This window comes from Vigna unguiculata, chromosome 8, assembly GCF_037176805.1.
Source record: "Vigna unguiculata cultivar grain cowpea cultivar isolate G323 ecotype 2 chromosome 8, ASM3717680v1, whole genome shotgun sequence".
NCBI lineage: Eukaryota > Viridiplantae > Streptophyta > Magnoliopsida > Fabales > Fabaceae > Vigna > Vigna unguiculata.
The window spans coordinates 32,728,308-32,756,201 of record NC_140799.1 but is presented as its reverse complement, the minus strand read 5'-3'; the positions used below and the strand labels follow the sequence as shown (position 1 = coordinate 32,756,201).

The window sequence follows — 27,894 nt, the reverse complement described above, 5'->3', positions numbered from 1 at the left end:
CTAGATTTGAAATTAAATACCTAATGGATGCTTGTATCTAGGAATAGAACTAAGTTCATTAGTAATCTTAGATTCTTGAAACTAATGCATGATTTTACTTGTTGAGGATTCAAGGAATTGAAACTTAATGAGTGATCATAGGCTCAATGGCTATAGGAATAAGATTTGAGTATTCTTGTGAATTGATTTTAACATGAATATGGAATTGGGATAATTTAGAATGCATGAGAATGAAATGGTTGAAGTCTAGTTTTGACAAATTGTAAATACACTATGTTAAGTAATTTCTTATTGCACACCAACTGTTTCATAAAATACAAAAAGAGTTTCTTAGTATTTTTATGAACTTTGTGTCTAATTGAGTTGTGAATTGCGAGAGTTGTCATGTGTTGTATAAGTCCCTTGGGAGAGAACGATAAAATACTTATTACTTGCTATGTGCGACCGGTGCACTAGCCATGTTGATTTTTCACTAACAGTTACTCCTTGTGTACTCATTTGATTAATGAATTTTGTTGTTAAACTGATGGAAGCAGTCATATCCATTTCCAAGTTTGGTGATAAATTTAGATATGTAAATCAACGTGCTTGTATTTATATTTTAAACTAATGATGGACTAGTAGTATATAGTAAAAAAAGAATATTTATATTTTAAATTTGTAATGAATAATTTAAATTGGATCATCACATCACATCACTAAAAAGAATAAAAAAATATGATCTAATAGTGATTAAAGCAATAAGTTAAAAGTGAGTCAAAAAAAGTGAGTTAAAATATCATTTTTCATTTAAATTATAGTAAAAAGTAAATTTTTATTATTGATAATTTATTTTAAAATTATTGAAATTAAATTTAGAAATAAATATAAAAGATGAAAGATTAAGGAGACAAGGAACTAGAAAATATTTCAAAACAAATTATCATTAGTTAGAGACTAATATAGTGGTCATCTTTTGATCTTTATATATTTAGTCACTAAATTGGTTTCTACATAATATGGTCATTAAATTGGTTTTTATATGTTTGGTTGTTATATTGGTTTCAACATAATTCATTGCTAAATACGTTTTAGCATAATTGGTTTCTAAATTAGTTTTTATATATTTGGTTACTAAATTAATTTTTAAATTAGAAACTAATACTATAAGAAAATATCTATTTAATGACCAAATTAAGTCACCAAATATAATTAGTCAATTTAGATACCAATTTATAAACTAAAAATTATTGATAACTAAAATAGTTTCTAAATTGGTCACTATAATGAATTTATCTTTAAATTGGTCACTAACATTAGCCACCAAGATTTTAACTACTAAAAAAATTAGTGTCTAAATTTGTATCTAAATTGGTCACTAATGAAACTAATTTAGAAACTAATTTTTTTTTTCAGCTAAAATTTCAGTAACTAATATTAGTGACCAATTTATAGATTAATTCAATACAACAACCAATTTAGATACCAATTAAGAAATTATTTTAGTTACCATTAATATTTAGTTTATAAATTGGTATCTAAATTGATCACTATAATAACTAATTATTTTTTATCTATAAAATGGGTCATTATTTGAGAATTTTGTTGTAGTGTAAATTGATATCTAACTTTAGGTGTCAATGTTTTGGTTACTTAAGAGTATTAGACTCTAAATTAGTCTCTAATTGAATTAGGGACTAATTTGTTTATTTTAGAAATCAATAATTTAGTTTCTAAAACCTAAATTTTATGTAGTGTAAATTATAAAATTATTCAATGAAAAAAAAGATTTTTTTTTCTAAATTCTTCCTTTGTCCTTTCTTTTTCTTCTTCTTTTTTCTTCTTTTTTATCTTTTACTATTTCTGCACAACAAAGCCTTTATTTCTTCTTCTTCTTTCTATTTCTTCAAATATGCAACACCGTTGTAACTACACTATTTTTTTCGCCACTCAACAAACTCCGATCAACACACTATACTTCCTCAATTCTCCTTTTATTTGTGCGAATTTGCAATGTCACTTTAACTTCACTTTATTTGTCACCACTCAACAAATTTCAATCAACACACTATTCTTTCTCGCTTTTGTATCTCTTGTATGTTATTCTTGAGAATGTTATAAATAACATTTACATTTATTTGTTGTCGAAAGCAAGATTCGTATTTAGATGTAAGAAGATAATTTCAAGAATTGATTCGTTTGTATATTTATTTAGTTTAAGTAAAATAAATTGATGTGGTTTTTGTATGACACCGCGTCGTGCACACACCCAATGCTTATCTATGTCCGTAGTGCATCAAAAGCTTTAAAAGAGTCGATAAAACAATTTTTTAATATTTTTTAACCATTTCACTAATTCGATATTTATAAAGTTTGTAGAGATTTTTAAGATATTTTTCATTTTATTATATATTTTATTTTAATTTTTTTTTATGATTTGACTTTGTTTAATAGCGTATTGAATAGTTTTTAAATACACATTTTATCATTTTTATTTTCTTTAATATTTTAATTTATTATTTATTTTCATCATGTATGTTTTTTTATATAAAATGTTTCATTTATTATAATATAATAATTTAATATTGTTATTATTATGGATTAAAGTTTAAAAATTTATGTTTAAATTTGAATTATTATTAGTTTAATTTCTTTTTATTTTTTGTGTGAGGTTCAAGTAGTATATTATAATCTTTATTAGTATATAAAAATAAATTTCATTCGAATTTAGAGAAAAAAATAAAGAGACATTTAAAATATTTTTAAATTTGCATATTTTTTTCTATAATTATTTAAAAGAAATAACTTAATCAACTTGTTTTCATTAATTTTTGTAAAATTAACTGATGTTTTAGTTATGAAATTTTATTTATGTATAATATTTTATATAATTGTTTTACTATTATCTAATTGTTATATAATACCTTGATTTAAAATTTATACCCGTCAGCTAAAGAGATAGAGATATGACAAATATTTTACACTTATTGTTAGGAATAGTTCAAATGTGAGTCAAGATCCCATATTAGATAAAATAGACAAAGTTAAACACTATATAAGATAAAAGATCCATAAACTTATTGTCTTAAGGTTTTGAAAATATAAGAATTAGATAAAGTTATTCTTGTTTAGCTTCTACCCGATTATGTCTAGTGTCAGTAGATTCACTGGTCAAATTTTTCCTTGATCAATGATATTTGAAAAAAAAAAACATTCATTTTACCTTATCTTTCACTATCTCTCACTCTTCTTCTTTTGTAAATAGAAAAGTTCACTTTTTTATCACTATTTTAACTTTGTATTGTCAAATAAATGAAAGATGTATGAAAGTATCATCACTCCTTTGACAAAATAAACAATGGGTGTACATTTGAACTCAAATCCTTAATCATCTCCACATGGTAGCAACCTACGATCCAACAACATATTATAAATTATTTCTAAATGCGTGTAATATTTTGAAAGAATGTTATTATAATACTTGTTGATAATTATCATTGTTAAATGAACTTTTTCATTTTCTTTTAATTTTATCTGGAATCAATTATGTTATATGATAATTAAACTTATTACCATATAGTGAAATTACTCACTTGTAAAATTCGAAATACTAAATTTTCACTTAAAAAACTTTGAAAATAACATAAAATTAATGAGCCATTTTACGTAAGAATTCAAATATAAAATCCCCCAATTTTCAAGAGCCCTGTGTTTTCCCAAGTAACGAGTGTATTGCAACTTTGAGTTTGATTTGTGAATTTGTTTCGTAAATTTTAGCCGTTTTGTCCCTTTTTTCCGGTTACCCAAGTGGATAAGAAACACAACACAGTTAAATTCCTAAATTAGAGGGCTCTGTAAAATTCTCAACCGAAGGAAAAATTTCCTAAAAAAGAAAAAATAAATAAATGGTCATAGTTTCAACGGCTAACCATTTGTTAGGGAGAGGGTAAAAAATATTTCCCACTACTGACCGTAATTTAGGAGTCCCTTTACCTATTTTCTCTTTATTATTCTTTCTTTAGTTTTTCGATTTTCAGAATGTTTTGTATGGACTGAACTCAAAAATCACATCAATATTTTCATTTCCCATCATTGAAATTCTTCCACTTTGTTGCGTAGCTTAGAACACAAGTTACACATACATTTTGTTTCCTCGTTCATGGCAAAGGACCACATTTTTCTTTAAATGTTTCAATCGAAGTTCGCAAAAAACATGTCAACCCAGTTTGATTATTACCACGATGATTATAATAACGACTTGTTTGGATATGGAATTGGCTAAAATGTCCCACATAAGAGTTTTCCATCGTAGGGTTGTGACAAATGCATGCATGCATGCAAAAACAGAACCTTGAAAGAATCGTAGTTACATATATTATAGAACCTAGTTTGAAGGAAACAAAAATGGGGTTGAATTCAAGGGATATTCAACTTCGATTGTCCAGAATGCTTCGTGTTTCAGCTGAGATTGGATACAGTTTCATGAGAAAGCATCCATTGATTTCGGGTGCTTTGTTGGTGTTCTTCCTTTTGTATATTTTTCTCTCTTACATTTACAACCTGCTGGTCTTCTTGTCCCCGTTTTTTGTGTGCATCGCCATTTTTGTTAGAATATTTTGGAGCTCTGAGCAAAACCAACTTGAAGAAGATGTGAAAAAGGCAAAGGAGAAAAGGGTTGAGATAAAATCTCCGCCAAAAGTGGTAAAGAACGAGAGACGTGGAATGCTGTATAAGTGTCTATCACATAATGCAACAAGCAGAAGAAGAAATTTCACTGGGAAGAGCTTGGAGGTTTATGGTGGTTTGGAAATAAGAGCCAAGAATTTATCATCAGTGTTTCGTAATGAATTCACCATCTCTAACAGAGATTTTAGCAGAAGGTTTAAACTTTACGATGAAGACACATGTTTTGATTTCTCGGAGGCTCCGACAAAGGAAACATTGATGTCTGAACCTTTTATGCTGGAGCCGGTGGTTCAGGGTGATCATGGGCAACAGAAAAACACAGAAAACAAAGTGGATGTGGAAAAAACTCGATTAGAAGATAGCAACAAAAGTGTAGAACCGAAAGAGGATGATCAGAAGAATGCAATGGATCTTGGGACGAGTGCGTTGGAGAGACACAAAAGGCTAGAGAGTCTAATGGCGAGGAGAAAAGCAAGAAAACAATTGAAGTTGCAGATATCGAACGGTGTGATTGACATAAAATCGATGTCCTCAAATCAAATTGCTCCTTTGTTCATCTCAAGACTCAATCATTTTGATTCTCCGAGAGAATTTGAGGGCATACAAATGCCTGGTTCTGCCCCATCATCTTTGAGAAGCCCATTTGATATTCCATATGATCCTTTTGAGGAGAAACCCAACCTCACAGCACGCGAAGGTTTTGATCAAGAATTGAAGAATATATTAACAGAACCAAGACAAGAAGACCTTCAAGCCAAAGAGCACACATTGTTAACAGAACCACACCCAATAGACCAAAGGCTTCAAGGTATAATTTATCTATTTTCGTAATATATGGAGAAATTTGCTTTTATGTAAAAAAAACTTGATGAAACTGAATGTTTATCTTATGCACAATCCTACAGGTACAGGAGATAATAATCCACTCGAACAATTACCATTGGAAGAAGCCAGTGAAAGTGAATCCAAAGCTTTTGTTCCTTTAAGTGAAGAAGGAAAGGAAACAGTTCCTTTAAGTGAAGAAGGAAAGGAAACAGCACAAGAAGAGAATGCAAAATGTGAAACTGAGAAAACGGTTGACATAAATGGCAAAGAGGTGGAAAATAATGCTGAAACAACAAACTCCATTTCAGACCATGCAAATGAGTCAGACATAATTCCAACAATAGATGATGATAGAGCTAAACTTTTAGAGAAGGTAGAAGAAGCAACAGTTGCAAAGCCTGAAGAGGGTGACAACAATGTACCATTAACAAGTGCTAGTGCTACCAAGATCAATGACTCTTTGTATGGATCTCTTCCACCATCTGTTGAGAAGAACAAGCCACCAAGTTTGAGTGGTGGCCCAATCCGTCACACCCCTTCATGTTCTTTGGCTTCTGACTTACAAGTGGAGGTTTCTGAAATCGGTTCACCTACACTGACGGTTGACGAGAACAACGAGACCACAACAACCACCGACGGAGAATCCATTATTTATGATGGCGACATTGACAAGGATGTTACTTCTGGCAGTGAAGACATGTGGGGAGCCTCGTTGCATTCAAGAGAAGTTCGTAGAGTAAGTGAGCAAGATATTTCAGAATTAAACAACTGGAGGGACATTTCTTCACCTCTTTCTTTGCAAAACATAGATGAAGAAAATGCAGCTGATGTTAGCTCCATATCTTCTGACATACCTGATGATACTCCAACTTATTCAATGACCAATGACCAAAATAACATCTTTGGTGTCAAGGATTTCGTCATGGAACCTTCTCATTCTTCAGTTGTTGCAGCACGTTGGAAGCGGTTGATGCGATTGATGGATAATCGTGCTAACCATTCATCACAAGAAACGCATTCGGAAAAACCAAGGGTGAGTCAAATTTCGTGTTGTTTTTTACTTCATGAAAGATGTTCTTTTTTTTTTGTCATTTTTAATGTTTGTTGTTGTTCAACAGGAAGTGTTCAACATCTCAGAGGATTCAAGTAAAGCACAAGTTACGAATGATGGGAATAACTCGACAACCTCTGAGCAAGAAAACACGCATAACTCACAAGGTAATAATGAAGCGTTAAATTCAGAGGTTCAACAAGAAATAACTGATGAAGTCTCCATCAACTCTAATTCATCATCTTCATCTTCGTCTTCGTCTTCAAGGGCAGAACCATAGAGTGGGCAATTTAAAATATCATAGCTTGAAAAAGAACCATTAAATTTTGATACTAATGATGTATGTAAGAAATTTAACATATTTTTTTAATGCACATATGTAATATATAATTTTCTTGAGCATGCGATACTAACACACAAACGCGAGTAGTACATAAGTGAAAACCGATGGTGAATGACAAGATGACAGAAGAAAGTGGAAAATAATAGCAGCTCAAAACAAATAAAAAAATAAACATCCTTAATTTTTCAGAAGAGAGACTAAACCGATAGCATACAACATCACCAATAAAGTGTTTATCTTTTAATAATATCAATATCAATTTAGCGAATTTGTATAGAATTTAAGAAAGAAAAGTCTAGAGTGAATAAACTCTAGAAGTTGGTGTCTTTGGTACAACATATTCGTAATGATGTAATTCACATTCTAACCGAAGAGTATAAATGTCTCCCAACATTATAAAATTACGTTTACCAATTTGAATATAAAGAAAAATAACAACTTGATATTTAGTAAGTAAAAGTAATATATATATATATATATATATATATATATATATATATATATCAACAAATTATGTAGCTTATATGATAATATGGACTTTAGGGTTCCTTTATTTTTATTTTTTAACCTTTTCTGGTTAGAGAAAGATAATCATAACATTTGTTTATAAAGAATAATTTGAAGCTTTTTCAGTTTTCTAGAACTTTTTCTTCTATACTTAATTCCTTAAAGCGTGTTTGTCTTTATTTATTTTTTATTATTGGAACTTATTCTGGTGTAATCAAGTAATCTAACACTAACCTGAACTTAGTAGGGCTTTAGATGATTATTAATTAATTATGATTGATGTTAAAAAGGTGAAAGGTTATAAATTCTCGTAATAAATAATAAAAAAAGTAAGGAGAAGGAAGAATAAAGCTTTGGTTGAGACTTGAAAGGTCAAATTCTTTCAAGGTTTGGTTTTGGAGGCGAACTCTGCATGAAATTGCAGAGAAATTTGGTTTAACATTACATTCCATGGATTGTGTCTACATGAATCCCCATGAAGCCATTGAAGCACGTGTGAAACACCTTCTTTCTCTTATGACATTGAAGGAGAAGATTGGTCAGATGACACAAATTGAGCGCTCAGTTGCTACCCCTTCTGCCATCAAACACTTCTCAATTGGTAAATGCTACCGTTCACACATTTATATATAAAATCTGTGTTTGTGAGTGTGTTTTGACTGAATCATGGAAATTGGTCACCTGGGGTAGAATAAAGATGGTTTTTTTATAGTTGAAATGAAATCTCTGCTGTGGTATTATTTATTACTTTCATTTTGGTGAGTTGTGTGTGTTTTTTGGTTTGAGCACAGGGAGTGTATTTAGTGCTCCACACAATGGAGTGAATGGACCTTTTGAGAAGGTACTCTCATCTGATTGGGCTGATATGGTGGATGGGTTTCAGAAGTCGGCACTTGAGTCACGGTTAGGCATACCAATCATTTATGGGGTCGATGCAGTTCATGGTAATAACAGTGTTTATGGTGCTACTATATTCCCTCACAATGTTGGCCTTGGAGCTACTAGGTTGGTATACATTCTGTTTCACTCACTCACTACTTTTATTTTCTAGGGTGAGGCTTGGTTAACTTTGTTATGATCCATTCATTTTTTTATGGTGTACAATGCTCACACGATATTCCATTGATAATTTCATGTGTATCCCTAGTGGGTTGTTTGATTAATTGATTTGACCTTGCATCTTTCCGATTTTAGCCAATTATCCCTGCCTGAATTTTCCAATTGACTTTGATTTGCTAGTAGGAAAAAGAATAAAAGTCTTCAGATTGATCTTCTTATAGTTTCTATCGGTGCTTCTTCTTATACTTTTAGATCTTTCAGGTACTAATTTGGTGATATCTTACAAAAACTTTTAAAGGACCAGGCCCATGCAGTGACATGATAATTTTTTGAATACCAATTTAGGCTTTACTGCAGAAAAGTTCCTGCTTGGTTTACGGAAATTTCAAAATATAAATATTACAAAAATAACAGGTAGTTACTGAGACTTTTTAATGTTGACAAGAATTGAAAGTTGCGGGGTTATTTGCATTTTATATGAAACAGTCCAATGATTTTTATGTTCTTGATTTTTAAGAGCAAGTCATCTGCTGATTTGACCAGAGAATTCTCTTATGCTCATGTACAATTGTGCTTGTCTTGACAAACCATTCTCGCTTTTATCTTAAACAAACATTGATTTTTCATTCATGGTGTTCTTGTAGAGATGCACATCTAGTTCAAAGAATTGGAGCAGCAACAGCTCTTGAACTTAGAGCAAGTGGAATTCACTATACTTTTGCTCCTTGTGTGGCAGTAAGGCATCATATCAACTTTCTGAATTTATGCTGATAAACTACAACTGTGTCTGTGTTAAATGGCATTTCCGTAACAGTTGATACTTATTTCTTACGATGTTGTGCAAAATTAATAAGCTTTACTTGAAAGGAAACAACACGATTTAATTTGCTAGAGAAATAAACAAACTCTGAATATCAAATTTATGTGGTAGATTTTGGATTGCTACTATAGAAGTTTTGTGCATCCTATCTCATTTGTAAAAAATTGCCTTCCCAAAAGTTGTAGAGCAGCAGATTTTGGCACTTCTTATTGAGAATCATTTGAATTTCAAGAGGATATCAAATGGAACCTGATTAAAAGATGTTAAAATACTTCTTCCATGACCTGGTTAAAGTTTTGCCATAAGGATCATTTATGCAAGTAGTGTATAATGTGACTACAACAACCCTTAATGTATATTGAACAAAAACACGTCAAATTCATTATATTGATCAGCATAATCTGTGGTTTATTCATCCTTGAAATAATTAATTTTGTATATTGGTACATTTGGATAAACAATTTGATGAAGCATTATGGATAGCTTATCACCAAATAACATATAGCTTGAGAAAATAGCTCATGACACTTCTGTAAGCACTTTTTAACATATTTTGGTAAGCTTTTTCATGGTTCTACATCTGTATTCTTATTCTCTGCTGTACTACACTGTCTCTTTACTTTTCTAAATAAGACAGGAATAACAGTAGAGACGTATACTGATATAAAACATTCATACTAAGGGTTCTCTCTCTAATGTTTCTTCTTTCTACAAAAATTATATAAAAACATCCAGGATAATTAAGATATTATGTTGTGTCTCTTTTTTACTTAAATCTATGCCTTCTAAAAATTTGTTCCAAACAAATAGATGAAATGCAAATGTTATCTCACTTGGATGGGTAAATGGATAGGTATGCAAAGATCCCAGATGGGGAAGATGCTACGAGAGTTATAGTGGAAACACTGAAATAGTCAGAAAGATGACTTCTGTTGTTCTAGGCTTGCAGGGTCATCCTCCAGAAAGACATCCGAGGGGCTACCCTTTTGTGGATGGGAGGTACACAGAAGCCACCAATTTTAACTTCCATTGCATACAAAATTTGCATACTATCTTCATTCAATAACAGCTTATAGAGAATTAATTTCCTGCAGGAGGACAAAACTTAATTTTCCTTTTGGTGTCATTTTTTTTTGTTTCTTTTATGGACCATTTTGCCTAGATTCTGAATGCACATGAAAAATAAATAAATAAAAGAAAAGAACAAAGAGAAACCTCTTTGAGCATCTTGAACTGATTGAGAAAGGGACAAGGATTCCCCTTCCTGTCACTTTTAGGTGAGAAACAAGATTTTTTTTCTCAGGGATGTATTTTACCTACTATCCTAGGATAACCAGTTCTGCTGTAAAATGTTTTATGCTGGTTATTTTAAACCATTAAATTTGTTACATATTTTCAAGTTTGTAAGTTGACGTGTTGTTTGTTTCTGTCATGGGGAAGACTAACTATCATTTTTGAAACTCAATACTGCGTAAGGATCCATATATCTTCATCAAAATCACTTTCATACATCTAGTTGGTACTTCAGGAACAATGTTATTGCCTGTGCCAAGCATTTTGTTGGAGATGGAGGTACATTGAAAGGTGTAAATGAGGGGAATACCATACTATCATATGAAGAATTGGAGAGGATCCACATGGCCCCTTACGTGGACTGCATAGCTAAGGGAGTTTCTACCATTATGGTCTCATATTCCAGCTGGAATGGAAATAAACTCCATGGTCACCATTTTCTACTTACTGAAATTTTGAAAGAGAAACTAGGTTTCAAGGTAGATCTTTTAGTCAATGACCAAATTAATCAAATTGCCTATGTTCATTTGTCATTTTTCAGTATATTATTAGTTATTGCTGCATAAAGAAAACACATGCCAAATCCTTTGAACATTTTTTTCTTTGTTCAAGAAAGGAGAGTTTCACTTGTATTCCTTAATTCAGCGTAAAGTGAAACAAGATACTATAAAGCATGATTGAATCTGTTCTGCATTTTTCTTTTCCTGTGAATTCAAATAAAGCATTGTGTATACACATATGCTCCACTGTAGGGATTTGTGATTTCTGACTGGGAGGGAATTGATGAATTATGCTCACATTATGGGTCAGATTATCGATATTGCATCTCCACTGCCATTAATGCTGGAATTGACATGGTAAAGATCTTCAATTCCCATAAAAAATAGCACAGATTCCTTGATTTCATTATATATATTCAATTAAATATGCAGGTGATGGTTCCTTTCAAATATGAAATATTTATAGAAGAGTTGATGTCTCTAGTTCAATCAGGGGAAATTCCAATAGCCAGAATTGATGATGCTGTTGAGCGCATTTTGAGAGTAAAGTTTGCGGCCAAACTTTTTGAGTTTCCTCTAACAGACAAAACTTTGCTGGATGTAGTTGGTTGCAAGGTAAGAAAAATTCAGTTCATAGTGAATTTCTCTTTCAAGTTTTTAAGGCTAAAATCACACTCAAACCAAAATGTTGCAACTTAGAATGTTGTACGAGGGAAAATCATCCTAACTAATCAGAATTTGTATCAATATTGCTCCTTTTTAACGTAAAAATAAAAAAGTATGTTTTTATCCAAAATGTTAATGGCTTTATACTCTTCTATCATCTGATTACATACGTGAAATCAATGTAATTGGTAGATTATGCTTTACCATATAATTGTTGCTACAGCTACACAGAGATCTTGCACGTGAAGCAGTTCGAAAGTCCATGGTTCTGCTGAAAAATGGAAAGGATACTAGTAAACCCTTTCTTCCACTGAACAAGAATGCCAAAAGAATCCTTGTTGCTGGAACTCATGCTGATGACATCGGGTATCAATGTGGAGGATGGACAGGTACTAAGTATGGATCTAGTGGCCAAATCACAATCGGTAAGACAGTGTATTTTTTTTTATGTTTTTATTCATTATGTCTCAACCACACATGTCTGTTTCTTCAAAGAAGTTTCCTTATTTTGTGCAATTGCCTTTCTTTTGTTACATTATTTAGCTGTGGATGGTTGCTATAGGTCTCTTATATGACTGCAATTTCAGGCACAAGTATCTTGGATGCTGTTAAGGAAACTGTGGGGAATGAAGTAGAAGTTATCTATGAGCAATGTCCATCAGCAGACACCATAGAACGTTACGAGGTTTCTTTTGCCATTGTTGTGGTTGGAGAAGGTTCCTATGCTGAATGTGGAGGTGACAATTCAGAGCTTGTTATCCCATTTAATGGTGATGGAATTATAAGCTTAGTTGCTGAAAAAATCCCCACACTTGTGATTCTGATATCTGGTAGACCTTTGCTCTTAGAACAGTGTCTATTGGAAAAGATAGATGCTCTTGTTGCTGCATGGTTGCCAGGTACTGAAGCACAGGGAATCACAGATGTTATATTTGGAGATCATGACTTCAAAGGTCAACTACCAATGACTTGGTTCAGGAGAGTTGAACAGCTTGATCAAACAGTTGTTGAAGTTGGTTCATCTGACCCTTTATTCCCTCTTGGTTATGGCCTGGACTAGACTAGGCCCAACCTATCTGGCATAGTCCCACTCGGGTAAAAATTCATGGAAATGGTATAAAAAGAGTTCATTGTTTATGAGATAAAACTATTCATTTATTATATTATGCATTGCATCTGACATATTGTTGACTTGAGCATAGAAGTGTCTTGTAAACAGATCTGTCCAACCAATTGGCTGAGGAAGATGATCAAAGTAAGGAAGGGATCATCTCGAGGCATAGGAGAATCTTGTAAGGACAACTCGGCTCTTTGCAAGAACATCTTATTCTGTATCTCATGATGTTGTGTAATGGATATTTCAAGCATCTTCACTGGCCTATCTGGTCTTGTAATATTGTTGAGAGGACATGTCCTTTACCTTTTTATTCCTCCATAAATGCCTAAATTGTTAACCTTTGTGCCTATATTGTGGTTTATTCCCATTGGTCTGAATCTTTTGGGAGACAATTGCAATCACCCAATGGGGTATGATGCACCCACTATCAGTCATTTTGGTACATAAGCCCCACTATTTATAGATTCATAGATTATGGCCTTATAAAAAGCACCATAGAAAATTGTACCCACTTTTCTAGCAGCCTTTAGACATGATTTCTGATTAATAATTCCATTTGCAAGCTACTTCAACATTGGTTGCAATGTTTTTGGTTTGAATTTTGATTCACCCAAGAAATTTAAGTGCAATCCTGATTCACTTCAATCTGATAAAGGAGAGTCAAAGACAAATACGCTTTAAATAAGTGGTGACTGTTGAAGAAAAATTTCTAGAAAGCTGAAAATTTGATTTCTCCAAAATTATTCTTTATCAAAAAAATATTATGCTTTATATCTTGCACTGACCATAAAATTTAAAAAAATAAATAAAAAACAAAATTATCCTAGAGTGTTCAATGTTATGTGTGTGCTATATAAGTTGTTGTATGTATATACACTATCACAGTATTAAGAATGTGTAGAAGAAGAATACGGAACCACAAAATAATGTGTATAAAAATTAATTTAGTTTTCAAATATTTTATATAAAGTAGAAGTGTTTTTTGTTACAATTACAATAATTTTACCTTAAAATGTATACTTTTTAATTCTTTGTTTTTTCAAAATCAAATATTTAAACTGATTTTTCAGAATAAAAACAATTTTTATGAAAATAAAAACTGAAATAACCATATGCTCTAAATGATTTCTATGATTTAAAGTGAAGGTAAATGATAAAGTCATAATAAGTTTAGTGAATCGTTTTGATAATCATTCTCATAATTTTCCTCTACAAGTTATGTCGGTTATTTCAATGACCTGGAAACCATTTTGAATCTAAAAAAACATACTTTTTCATTTTATTTTTTCTTATTCCCCTAAACTTTTGGCATTTGGCAATAAATAATGAAGAAAATATGGAGTTATAATTAATACAACTTGCCAAAAAAGAACAAAACACTGGCTTTGAGAAAAGTTGGTGGTTTGTCTCGTCAAACCATGCTGGCCCATTTGGCTTGTACTCTTTTTCATTCTTGATTTCATTTTAGAGGTAAAATGATGAAATTTGCTTTATATATACTGGCTTAAATACAGTGCTATCGTGTTTACTTACGATTTTTTAAATATACGTAATATTATATTAGTAAGTGATAATATTGTAATATTATTAAATTAATATATAAATAAAATTATATTTATTAAAAGTAATATATATCAGAAAAATGAGAGAATGACCGTTAATAAATAAAGACGAAAAGAAGAGGCAGAACAAACAATTTTATAAAAAATTTGTAAAAATAACGATAAATTTTCAAAAATTTAATAAATAATTATATTTTAAAGAATAATATTTATATTTTGAAATGTGGATACAAAAGAAATAATTATTTTTATATATTGTTATAGATTTCATTGTTTTATTAAGCTCAGATTAATTGCAGGCATTGCCAAAAACAGTCTCATTAGCATCAGAATTATGTTAATTGAGAATACAAAGATAGCAAAAGTAAAATAAACCTTTTGAAAATGTTACATTTGTTTCTTTGAGAAAACACACTTGGTTCAGTTAAGCTACCTGAAGATTGTTTTTAGCTCTTCAAAGTTGAAAATATTAAGGATTTGTTTATGTCATTTCCGTAACTTTCAACCAAGTTCGTATGAATGAAGTTTGATTCTTAAAATTTAACATTAATTTTTGTAGAACATAATGAAATTTTAAGTATTTATTTTTAATTGAAAGTTTATTAACAAACATTGTTTTAGTATCTAAAGTATTTTATATTTTTGTTTAAATATTTTATAATTTGGTTTTTCTATAAATAGGTCGTAGGGTCATTTTTTTATTGATAAAAAAAACAAATTTAAGCACATAATAAAGAAATTTTTAATAGTGTGTGGGGTCCTTAAAATTTAATTAAGTTTTACAATTTAAAAAGAAATTTTTTTGTTTCATTATTTTTGTCCAAACATTGCATGTATAATTAAATAATATACAGTTATTTTTAATTAACTATATAAACAAAATCTTTAAACATGTGACAAAATGAAAACAAACTAAAAAATTATGTTTAAATTTAAAAAACTAAAACAAAGTTATTTTTTATTGAAGATTTGAAAAAAAAAATGAATCAACCTAAATTTAAACTTGAAATTATTTGAAATACTAATTAAAATATGTATTATTTCCTTTTAGTTCATCATTAATATTTTTGTTGTATTATTCTTCTTTGAGTTACTAATGAAATATAACTTATTATAATAATATAAGTGGAGAAATTGATCAAACTCAAATGTTTCTATCTACATTCAAGTGAAAATTCAATAATTGTTTCCATTCACTAGTTGTGGATTCAACAAATTATAATTCATGGACTATATTAATGTCAAAGACCAAGGTTGATTTTTGGCCGAAAGTATTTAGCAACCTCTAAAAATTTATTCTAAGTATTGTACAAGGAAAAAATGTAATAATGTAATTATGTTATTGATGATCTGATTTTATTTTATTTTTCTTTAACAGTTGTATAAATACTTACAAGAAGAATGTTATGATCAAGTTCTTGTTGATCAATATTTTTCTTTTTTAATTATGTAGAATTCTCTATTCTTCTATTTTAAACACATGTATTTTAACTTCTCTAAACTCAAATTTATTTATGGGCACAATTTATTTAGTGTGTTTGTGTTTGTATGAAAACATTTTTTATACTAATATACCTTTGTCAAAATCTGGTATTATTTTATTTACTCTAGAAGGAGAAGAAACTAAAACAAACAAAGTTAGATGGTTAATTATAGAAAAAAAAATTATTTATTCGAATATTTCTAATAGTCTTACATTTTTAAAGCTAAAATCACTGACAATTCAAATATATTTTTCTTCTTTAATTTTTCGAGACATCTTTTAATTGACTTCAACAATGTTATTTCAATGAATTTAAGATCAAAACAATGTAATATATATCACATATTTTAACAACCTAATCGGACAATAACAATATAGTAAAGATATATTTTTGTTAATATGACACTTCTTTTGATTGATCTAAAGAGATATGATCTCAATATATTTAAAATCAAAAGACACGTAATATAATAATTTTTAACAACATAATTAGACAATAACAATATGGTTAAGAGATTCTTCATTAATATTATTAGCAAGAATAATTACGAAGTTATTTAATACATTAGAAGTATTTCTCCACACACACTTGGACATAAATTAATTTCTGACAAAAAAAATTATATATTATTTTTCTAATTTTTTGTTTTTAACTAATACATAAACATTTTGATTCATAAATACATTTATTTTTCATCCAAATATTTATGGTAAATTTGGTCCAAACATATTTTTTTAAGACTTATTCGATTTTACCATAATTGCTTTTAACAAATAGACTTGTCCTCTTTATTAAATATACAGGATTAAAAAAAGGTCAAGCAATATTTTCTTTGGGGTAGGTTTCCTCCATAAATGAGATCAACAAGAAGTTTTTGAAGTTACAAAAATGTGATAAACGATTTTGAAACGTAGATGTTGAGAACAGTGAAACGTTTAATTTGTTTAATGGCCATGTTCCGTACATTCAGGATCACAAGGACTATGATGCTTTCTTTGGATTAAGTGTATACAGTATTACTTACTACCCTACATCACCAAAATCCACTTTTCTTAAGAATATATTGCTGTCTAATCACTCTTCTATCGCTCTTTCTACCATGTTTTACTCTAATTAAATAATTAATACTCCACCTGTAAGGAATCTTTCTCTTCATGTACGATTCTTAAGAACAATTTTAAAACTTATCAACTATTAACAAACTCAACAGCACTTGAAGTACGTGATTCTTGAATTACTGCATGCACATTATGTTCATGTGAAACCAGTAAAACTCAAGTCTAAACAAAAGAGACAACAAGAAAAACAAGTTGGCCATTCAATTCTTTGATACCTAAAATTGAGTGCAATGTCAGGCCTTAACATAAACTCATATCGATCTTAGTAAAAAAACATAAATGTGGAGGAACAGAGATCTTCACTAGTAGTCACCTAGACATAGGACACTTGTTTATTGTTAAAACAATCTTTTAGGTGCAATCATATCTCCAAATCAAATTTGAACAACTTTTGTTTGATTCTAAAATGATTTCTCAGATATCACTATGAATTTTACCATACCTGAACTTTAACATCTCTGATATGAACTGACATCTTACAAATCCTGTGCTAACTCCTTCTCTTGTCTACTTAGAACAAATCACAATATCACCATGCAATTACACAATAGAGATCAAGCTCCAAATAAACGTATCTTTATTATCATGTTGGCAGAAACATTCATTACCCTTATCATGGAATCACTTTATTGTTGCACAGCATTCATAGAGATGCTTTTTGGTCTTTCACTAATTGAACTAATGGCGCTTGTAGGGTTGGCAAAGCCCTTCAAATAGTGATGCATAATATTCTGCTTAATCTTACCCTTCAAATAACTATTGCCAAGTATCAGATTATGGTTTCTGAAACAATAGTTTGCTTTGATTTCAATACCAGTAATAGGATACTCCATACACACACAAACATATATATGTGTGCCTAGATAGTTATCAACTTGGAAGTGTCTCTTTTCCTCTCTAAGTTGGCATTCCATTATAGACTTGGCTTGAAATCCATTATTATTAGACAACATAGAAAACCAACCAAGACACAACGTTATGGACTTGGTTTGCCTGCAACTCTCCTTACAAGAAGTGTTTATTTGCTGAAGAAACAAATGTATGTACCTTCCTTCAAGTTCATTACTAACCAGCATTCTAGGATATATTCACATGAAAACTCGGGGAAAAAGCTCAACTCAAGCACTGTACTTATTGAAATGGACACAAGATTCGGGTTCTATCCATTAATAACTCACTACAACAAGGGCTAAATGATGCATAGGACTAGTGTTGTGAGGACTGTTGCATTTGGAAAACCATGTTCTGTGTCTGAGGTCCCAAGTAAGAAGACTCGTTATGCAGATTCCGTGCTTCCATTTTAACCCCAAAGGAGTTAGCACCATAAGGAGACATGAAAACTCTTTCATGAGCAGGGTTGAAAGTCATTGCCATTCCTGTGCTTGATTGATTACTCCACTGAAAATGAGTTGTGGGTGTAGTTGGAGTAGAATTTTGCTGCTGCTGCTGCTGTGAGAGCACATGTGGTGAGGTGGATCTGTTGGTGTCTTCTGAAGAAGTTGTGGTGGTTTCTGTCAGATTCACCGTTGTTATGTCATGTATGCTAGCCCTTCTCTTGTCTTTGCCTCCTGAAAGTTGCCTTATGAAGTACTTCTGAGCATGGCTAGCCACTTGTGTTGGGGTTCTAGAGATCACAAAGTTGCGAGAAATATTTCTCCAATCACCTTTCCCATACTTCTTCAGACCCAGAAGAAACAATCTGCAGAGAACATCCAAAGGATGTTTAAATTCCAAAACTTTAAAGTAAAGAAAACAGCTTTTTCCACCTAACAATTGAAAAAAAGTAAAATCCAACCCTTTAATATCTACAATGAATTCTTGTCCCTACACCTCTTGCTTTAATTAACATTAAATTCTATCCACCAATTCTAGCTTTTTCACACCATGCTTTGAAACAGATGTACATTCCCAAGTGATCATGATATCATGTATTAAAAAATCTACATGTCTAGTTAGCAGCACCATAAAGAAACAGTGTATGTGTAAAAACAAATGCAAAAGGTGAAAAAATTTACTTATGTTCCTCTTCAGTCCAAGGCACTCCTTTCTTCCTTTCCTGCTCATGAGGTCTCACTGAGGATGATCTCTTGCCACTTCCTTTGAAACCATCATAACCAGGAGTGTTCACCCAATCTAAGGTGAAGGGTGAAGTAGCAGTGCTATAGCCAGGAACTGGGATTAACCCAGCTTCTATATTGCTAACATCAGCTTCAAGTTCCTTGTACTGCTTGATCACATCAACTACTGTTTTTCCAGGAATCATTTCAGCCACTTTGTGCCACCGATCTGGAGTGTCTTTATCATGCACTGCAAGAGCATTTTCAAACAGTTTGTTCTCTTCAGGAGTCCATTTTGTGCTCCTGTTATTTTCCACCAACCAATTGGTGCTGGAGTTTGGAGAACAAGGTGTAGGAGAAAGGGCTAAAGTTTCCCACTTCATCAGTTCAGTTTACAAGTTCATACAATCAAATTTAGGCTTATTGATGGGAAAATTGAAAACCAAGATAAATCAAAGAGAAATGAAAACAGAAGTTGAAGCTTTACCAGAACAATATCAAGGATAAACCCACAAACACTTTGAAGGGAATCAGAATACCTTTCTCTATAAGAGTAGAAGAGTCCTCGGGAATCTAGAAAAGACCCACTTGATCAAAAAGATCAGAGAGAATGCTCCAAATTGGTGATGAATGAAAACTAGTATCTGTGACTCAATTGGTCTAAATTCTAACAAGATCACAGAAAACAACAATGACCCAGAAATAAAAAATGGAACTTTTAAGTGAGAAACAAAAAATGGAAAAGCAAGAGGAGAAGGTAAACACAATGAATGTGATAAGTGTTAACCCAATTTGGAAACAAAAGAAAGAGTCAAAGAGTTTGAGAGCAACAGAGGGCAGAGAAAGACTTATTCAGACGTGAGAGGGAAAAAAAAACTGTTCTTTCTCCCTTTTTCCTTGTCTGTGTAACAAGGAAAGGAGAAGAAATAATAATAAAGAAACCAACTCAGCAGAAAAAATAATTATAGGATTCTGAAGCAAGAAAGAGGATGAAGAAATGAATTTAAAGAAAATTCCAAGATTTTTCAGCCTAAAATAAAGTGAAGTTGATGTTGTTGAGTTGTGATTGGATATAATGTGATTGTGGGGACTGTGTCTGCAACTATAGCAAGAAAGAAAGTTCTCTCTTCCTATATAATGGACACCATTGCTTCTGCTGTGACATTTTTCATACAAATAATAATTATTAACACATTACTTACTTCATACATACATAGCTTTGCGAATTGCAATGCGTTTGTTTATTCATTATTTAATTTAATAATTTTATCATTTTTGAATTTTCTTGTCTTCCATTGGTTGGAATTGCGACAAGAAATGAGGATTGGCAGCTCATCATAAATGATGGAAGAGCCAACTGCTACGCACTAGTCAATCACATTTTGCTAACATCAATTCTTAATTCTTTATTTATAGCATGCAAACACACTAAGCCAACTGTTTAATTTATTTTTAAAACTAATTTTATTTATTTCACTTACTTTTTCTCTTCATTATATGTTTTCTTTTAACCAGGGCGGATCTTGGAAGTATGAGAGGGGCCTGTGGCCCCCCCAAAATTTTTTATTTTTTATTTAAATATATGTTAATTTTTTTTTAAAATAAATTTATAAATTTTTTAGAGAGAATTTTATGTTTTTAGTAAAATATAATATTTGTAATAAATAATAAAATATAAAATTAAATATAATAAAAATAATGAATTGTATTGAAATTTTTTTTTTCTCTTTTTATTAAGTTTTTCACATATTATATTTATCTTTTACTCTTACGTATCTTTTGTTTTTTTAAAGGAATAGAAAATTACACATAAATTCATTCATTATGTTTTCATTTCGGTTTTCTAACATTTTTCAAGATAGAAAATATAACTTTTTGTTGTCTAGTGATAATAAAATATTAGTTTGATATTTAGTATTTTGTTCATCTCATGAGTTTTTTGTATATTTATTTTTGTATGGATATAGAAGGAAAAGTTATGTTCTATATGTTTTTTCATAATCATTTTTTAACATATATTTTCCTTTTACTAATTATGTTTCTCAATTCTCGATTAGATTTTGATAAAATATTTTTGAGTCTTATTTTTTTTTTTAAATAGGTATAAGAAAAATATTCTCAAATATTAATATCCAATGAGGGGGAAGAGATCAAATTAGAAAAGGCTTATTTTAAATATGTTTCATATCAAATACAACTTCAAAATTATTATTTTTTTTTCTAAATAGAAACACATAAAGAAATTTCAATACTAATTTATATATACTATTGGTACATTAGTAACAATGATTAACTATATAAACTTGGGTTAAGTATACTTTTAGTTCTTAAACTTTGACCCAAAATTGGAATTTGTCCCTATCTGAAACTTCAATACATTTTGGTCCCTAAACTTTAAAAATGAATGAATGTAGTACTTTTAACCCAACTACTTTAACATCTTGTGAGGTGTCGAATGCATTTTCCAACAAATATTGAACCGAGAATGTGTCAAAGTGTAAACAACTTTAATATTAACATGAAACGCGTTCCACACGTCAAAAAAATTTAACGTGGATTAAAATAACTATATTCATTCATTTTTAAAGTTTAGAGACCAAAATATATTGAAATTTCAGACATGGATGAATTCCAATTTTTTGTCAAAGTTCAGGGACTAAAGATATACTTAACCTTATAAACTTTAAATATATTATTTTCAGCCCTAAAGTATTTTTCGTCAAGATTCGCCACTACTTTTAATGTTTAATCTAATATAACTCGCATCTTCTATAACTGACTGAAATCACTTGTATTGTATAGTCTTAATATGATTACTCTATTTCTCTCTCATTCTTGTTAAATATAAAAGGTATTTAAAAACTATGTAAAAGCAAAAACTTTGATTAGAAATATGACTAAACATGAGTTGGTATTTTAATTGGTTATTTTTTGAACTAGGTTTAGCTATGACTAGCTAGATTCGGGTACTAACCCCTAACTTTTTAAAACAAATTTGTCAGCACTAATAAATTTAGATATTATGTATTTTTTACATGCAATATTAGTAAGACTAAATTGAGTGTAATAATAGATTATTTAGATATTATATTTTAATAGAGTAAAATTTGAGAAAAAAAGAGCATAGTTGATAAAGTGATTAAAAGTGTGTTACATTCTCATAAGGTAGAATTAATATTTTTGACACTAATTTATGCCTATAGATTTTACTTTGATCTTCAAGTTTATAAAATTCAAGCTATATATAAGGTTACAGTAGAGTTGATTTTTCTATAATTGAATGGGTATAACAACATTTGTTATAATTCACATGAATTTTGGATTACACCCCTTAATAATAAAATTAAATGTATGTGACCTTATCCAATCTTAAAAATATTCTGCATTTACTTTTAGGATATCACATAACCCATTAGTTAAAAAAATTAAAAAGAAGAATCTATGAAATGTCCAAGTAGAAATTAGACATCAATAAATTAACAGAATTTTTTTTTAGAAAAATGGTATTTTTACTACTAAATTTTTACAACTTTCTCTTACAACATGAGGTGACATCTTTTAAGTGGTATTGAAATATTTATAATGAAAAAATACAAATATGAAAAATCACTTAAAAAATGACACCTAAGGTTGTAAGAAGAAATTATCAAAAAGTAGTCAAAAAATCATTTTCCTTCTTTATAATAATATTTATTACTTTTTAAGAGTAGAGTTAATGGTTTTTATTAATGAGAGAAACTGATAAGAATTTTTGGTCATATAAATACCACCAAACTTACTAACATCTGTTCATAAAACTTATATTTATTAACATCACAATATATAGAAAGAACTAATACTAACGAGCGACTTTAGGTATTAATTAATAAAATCTAAAATAGAGAAATTCAGTATTAATGTATAAGTAACTTTAAATCTGTAATACATTTTTAATTAAAAAATTGTCATTAATTTCCTAATTATAGAAATTTCAAAGAGAATTCTCCGTTTATATTTGTAAGATCATTCTCAGAAAAAAGAATGTACTCTTTTTCATAAGTTTCCTCTGTAATTGAATAACGTATTAATATTTTTCCGCACAAATTAACATGTTTTTTATCTTAAAAAAAATAAAATACTTAAAATGAATGAGATAATATTTTCCCTATCCGATTTCAGAATATAAATACTCGAAAGCATCAAAGTCTTATTCAACTACATTCATTTAAAATACAATAAAAACAATTTTGAAATATTAATATAAATTATTAACCAATTTCTTATTTTCAACTAAATATTTAGAATACTATGAATTGTTTAAAACGATGTTATAAACAGAAATAGACGAAGTTATTAAGAAAGTGAATAAATATAATTTGCTATTATGAAGAATCTAGAGCTGTCAAAATGAATTGGAATCTGCGAATCAACTCGTGTCATCATAAGTTCGGATTGGATTGAAATTCTTTTACAAATCTCAATATTGGTTGATTTTTTATCCGATTCACCTAGAACCCGCATGATGAGCCGGGTTAGCTCACCAACCTGCAAATAAAGAGTTACACAAGTATTTTTTGTTAAATTGAGTTTTGCATTTATGTCAGGTTAGGGTTCTTTTTAGCCAACATATAGATAATTTGTATTTTTATGATTTTAATTTGTATTTGGATGGTATTAAATTTTATTTAGATTTTAATTAAAATTATAATTTAGTTTTGACTGAAAAGAAAATATTTTTTTAATTAAACAAAACCGTGAGTCAATTTGTTTAACCAACAAATCCGTAATGGACCGAACTTGATTAAAAAAAATTTAATTCATTAATAAGTAAATCAGATTGGATAAATTTATTAAACGTGATAGATTGTGCCGAGTCGAACCGAATTTATTATTTTAACACTTATAGAAGAATCCGGTTAAAATGTAAATAAATTGTGGAAATAAAATAAAATAGAAATATTTGAATTTAAAAAAATTAGACAATACTTAAAAGTATGCAATATTATTTAAAAAAGTTGCGAAACCCGAGGTAGCCGCCAAAGCAACGGTTGAGATGTATGGGTGGTAAATGACACGAAACAGCAAGTTGATGCGGTGGGTCCCACAAATGGTTACAACATAACTCACGTCCTTTTCTCATTCGGTGTCTTCCCAAAATAATTGTAGCATATTTAGAATCTCTAGGTCGTGGGCCCCACCCTTTCAGATTGCCACACGTGTACTTCATTCATTGGCTCAGACCACCGTTGTACCAACCAACCAATGACCTCCCTTTACGGTAACCAGGTACAGTACGCTATAAAAGCAGGTTTTTTGTGCATTTACTTTTGCCTATGCATCCACACCACTGTAACAATACTCTCTTATCAATTCTCCTTTTTCTTTCATGTAAAAACATTAAATAAATTAACTATGTATGTACAAATTTACGATCATTTTTTGTGTGTTTATTTTTGCATCAAATTATATAGAATTGATTTTTTTTAACATAGAATTAATTTTCAAAATTAATTAAAGGATAAAAAATTATGTTAAATGAAATATAACTAATTTTTATTTTTACGTTGGAAATTGATTCAGACGACGAACCAAACACACTCTTAATTTATTCGATATAACTTTTTTCAATTTATTGAGTTAGGTAATTTAGGATTAGGTTTAATTCACTTCATTTTTTTATGTAAATTTGAATGTTTTAATTGATTTTTTATTAAACTTTCTCTTAAGCATTTAAATTTTTTTATATATTTTAATTGAATCTTTAATTTTCACTTTTTCGTTATAAAACAATTGTTTTAGTTAAAGATATGTTGGATAAAGAGATTATGTTCTCGATGACTTTTTTATCATATTTTTTGTCATCACCACTATTAACGAAGGTGATCGTCCCTTATTATCTAATATATTTTTAATTAAAATAATAAAAATGATTTATATTAAGATTAACATTATCCTATATTAAACATAAAGCATCATATTTATAAATATATAAAAATAAACAAGCATGAAATAAGATAATAACTATGTCATTCAATTAATGAAAAAAATAAATAGTAAGTGTATATTATACACGACTTATTATACTTATTATCCGCTTCCTTTTATATTTTTATGTTTGAGTACATGTATATATTTTAGGAGAAAATTAACAAGGATAGAAATATACTCCAATAATTCTGTAATGGCTGAAAAATGTATACATATGCTTAACATTAGAGTGTTTTATATGTTAATTTGGAGAAAATCAAAACCCTTTATCATCAAAATGTGACTTAATTTCATGAAACATTATTCTAAAGCTGAACCTATCTCTATTCAAGTCACTAGACCAAATGGTGACACATTGACAATTAAAACAATATAATGATAAAAGAATAGATTAAAAAGAAAATTTGAGATATTAAAATATCTTATGTTAAACATAAATATAATATGATGAACAAAAGTTCTATAATAAATTATAATATAATTTTGACATATTATTTATTAGAAACAATATTTTATATAATTTTCATAAAATATAGTTAAAATAATTAATAATTTAATTTAAAAATATAACATAATATTTATAATAATTTAAGGACGAAATATATGTTTGATTTAAAAAAATTATTAATAATATTGTAGATTATTTTTATTTTAATACTATACACTACATAATTTTGAAATAAATATTTATTGCATTGGATTATTTGTATTAATCGTTATTCAGCGTTTTTATATGAATATATGTTTGATTTAAAAAAATTATTAATAATATTGTAGATTATTTTTATTTTAATACTATACAGTACATAATTTTGAAATAAATATTTATTGCATATGATTGTTTGTATTAGTCGTTATTCAGCGTTTTTATATGAATAGTTATATGATTCCAAAATAAGATATAAATTTGAATAAAAAAACGATAATTGTATATAGCATATACAAATTTTACTTAGACTTAATCAATTACGATCCCATAAGCATCATTAAAGAAGTTTTAATATTTTTTCTCCGGGAAAGAGATAATAGAAATGCATGCTAATTCCATCATATTTTTTCTTATTGCCAATTAATTTTACAAAAGAATAAGAAAAATGTCTTATCATTTATTATTTTCCACTCCACCCTATTTTCCTTTCTAATTTAACAATTGTTGGCATTTCGTTGAAACGTGTGGGCCACGGTGTGCGTTGTCTCTCGGAGTGGTTATTCACCGGAGTGTGGAAGGCACGCGCCGCTGCCCTCATTTACTCATACCCGTGATTTTATAGCTTATAGTTACAGTGTACTGTCAGACACTATTAATTAAGATTTATTTAAAAAGTACAAAAAATGAGTAGAAAAGTGTAGTAATTATGAAGTGTTTCACTAATATTAATAATTTTAAATAAACTTCTCTCAATACTAAAAATTGTGGTAAAATAAAATATGTTAAACAAAATATTTTTATATTTTTTTCAGAAACCAAAGCAGTTACCTCTACACTTATAAGTTCTATGCTTCTGCGTCTTCATTTAAGGACTCTCACTGTCACATGACCCCTTTTATTTAATTTGTTTGTATAAAAATATATTTAATTCAACCAACGTTAATCCATTTCTTGGACCATTATCCCAAATTTGTTTCATCTAATCCATCCAAAATTGCTCATGATTGGATTAGAGAGAGTTCAACGTGACATGAATTTAGTTTAATATTTTCATTAGAGTGTTATCTTAATTATAGTTTAGAAACAATAATTACTTATAATAAGCCTATCTAAGAACCCTAAGCCAACTTTATACTTATTTAACACGTTTTTTTTTTTTTGCAATTATGATAAAGATGAGGAAACAAAAAAATTGCCACGTTTTGCTATTCAAAATTAAGAGGAAAAAAAATCGTTTTCACGTAGAAGGCCTTAAAAAAATATCTAGCAACGATCTTTTATTATATTTGTTTTACTTATTTATTCATTCAGAAATTATGAATGTGATTTTGATAGTGCAAATAATAAATATTAGGGGTCAAAAGCGGTTGATTTGATTCCTCTGATCTATATATTTTACTGTAATATATTTGGTTAAAAATTAATTTTTTATTTTAATATTTTGCTGTTGAAGTTGATGGAACAAAATATATAGGAAATACGATCGAGAACCGTCAAACTATTTAATTATTGTTGTTTATTAAGGATGTCAAATTATGAACTGTGGGAGGAACCATTATTGTGACACCATGATTGAGGAACATGAAAAAGTTTTACACTTGGATTTGAAACAAAGAAAAATGTTGTTTAATCAAACCGTATAACTCGGTTAAGTAACAATATACGAATTTCTGATAATCAAATTTGATTTTTTTCTTATAAATTATTTAAAATTAATATATATATATATATATATATATATATATATATATATATATATATATATATATAATATAACTTTTTAAAACTAGTTTATCTATAAATTAGTTTTTTATCTCCTAAAAAATACTCAAACATAGTTTGTCCAAATATACTATCCATTACATTTTTTTGTTGACACACATGGTACTTAATTTCAAATTTAAAAAATTATAGTACTTTAAGACCCATTCTTTTTATATTCTGGAGTTTCGTTTGTATTAGAAAATTAGAAATACTAACATAGTTATATATACTTTTTATATAAAATAAATTTATGACCTTCATTAAAATAATCAGGTAGAACCATAATGCAAACTTTACTAAATTTGTAATAGAACTACAATAAAGAATTTGTAATAAAGCATACACTATGAGGTTCCCCCACCCAGTGCCCATTATTTTCTCTTTTCTTTTCTCCTTCTCTCCCTTTTCTTTTTCTCATTTTTCTTCCCCTAATCTTTCTTTACATTC

General features: G+C 29.2%; 3 protein-coding genes across 9 annotated transcripts; 2 read left to right on the top strand and 1 right to left on the bottom strand.

The window, feature by feature from the left end:
* The first annotated feature begins 4,012 nt into the window (after positions 1-4,012).
* LOC114192997 (uncharacterized) lies at positions 4,013-6,934 on the top strand. The gene is made up of 3 exons (XM_028082681.2): positions 4,013-5,473; positions 5,571-6,523; positions 6,609-6,934. The coding sequence occupies exons 1-3, from the start codon at positions 4,303-4,305 to the stop codon at positions 6,819-6,821; spliced, it is 2,337 nt and encodes a 778-aa protein (XP_027938482.2). The 5' UTR covers positions 4,013-4,302; the 3' UTR covers positions 6,822-6,934.
* A 790-nt stretch (positions 6,935-7,724) lies between these two features.
* On the top strand, positions 7,725-13,418 carry LOC114193017 (uncharacterized). Of its 7 annotated transcripts, none has more exons than XR_003606197.2 (10): positions 7,725-7,992; positions 8,183-8,396; positions 9,095-9,185; positions 10,124-10,269; positions 10,787-11,042; positions 11,316-11,420; positions 11,496-11,678; positions 11,953-12,154; positions 12,317-12,843; positions 12,949-13,418. XR_003606197.2 is itself a non-coding variant. In XM_028082706.2 (10 exons), exons 1-9 carry the CDS (start codon positions 7,842-7,844, stop codon positions 12,787-12,789), a joined length of 1,821 nt encoding a protein of 606 aa, XP_027938507.1. In that variant the 5' UTR covers positions 7,725-7,841; the 3' UTR covers positions 12,790-12,824; positions 12,949-13,418. The 7 variants fall into 7 exon arrangements, 4 of the variants coding, with proteins under 4 accessions (XP_027938507.1, XP_085521935.1, XP_027938508.1 ...); XR_003606199.2 differs by having other exon boundaries at positions 12,935-13,418; XR_003606198.2 differs by having other exon boundaries at positions 12,932-13,418.
* A 4,513-nt stretch (positions 13,419-17,931) lies between these two features.
* On the bottom strand, positions 17,932-19,956 carry LOC114194660 (transcription factor DIVARICATA-like). The gene is made up of 2 exons (XM_028085015.2): positions 19,026-19,956; positions 17,932-18,709 (listed from the first exon to the last, which is right to left on the bottom strand). The coding sequence occupies exons 1-2, from the start codon at positions 19,448-19,450 to the stop codon at positions 18,217-18,219; spliced, it is 918 nt and encodes a 305-aa protein (XP_027940816.1). The 5' UTR covers positions 19,451-19,956; the 3' UTR covers positions 17,932-18,216.
* Positions 19,957-27,894: the final 7,938 nt, after the last annotated feature.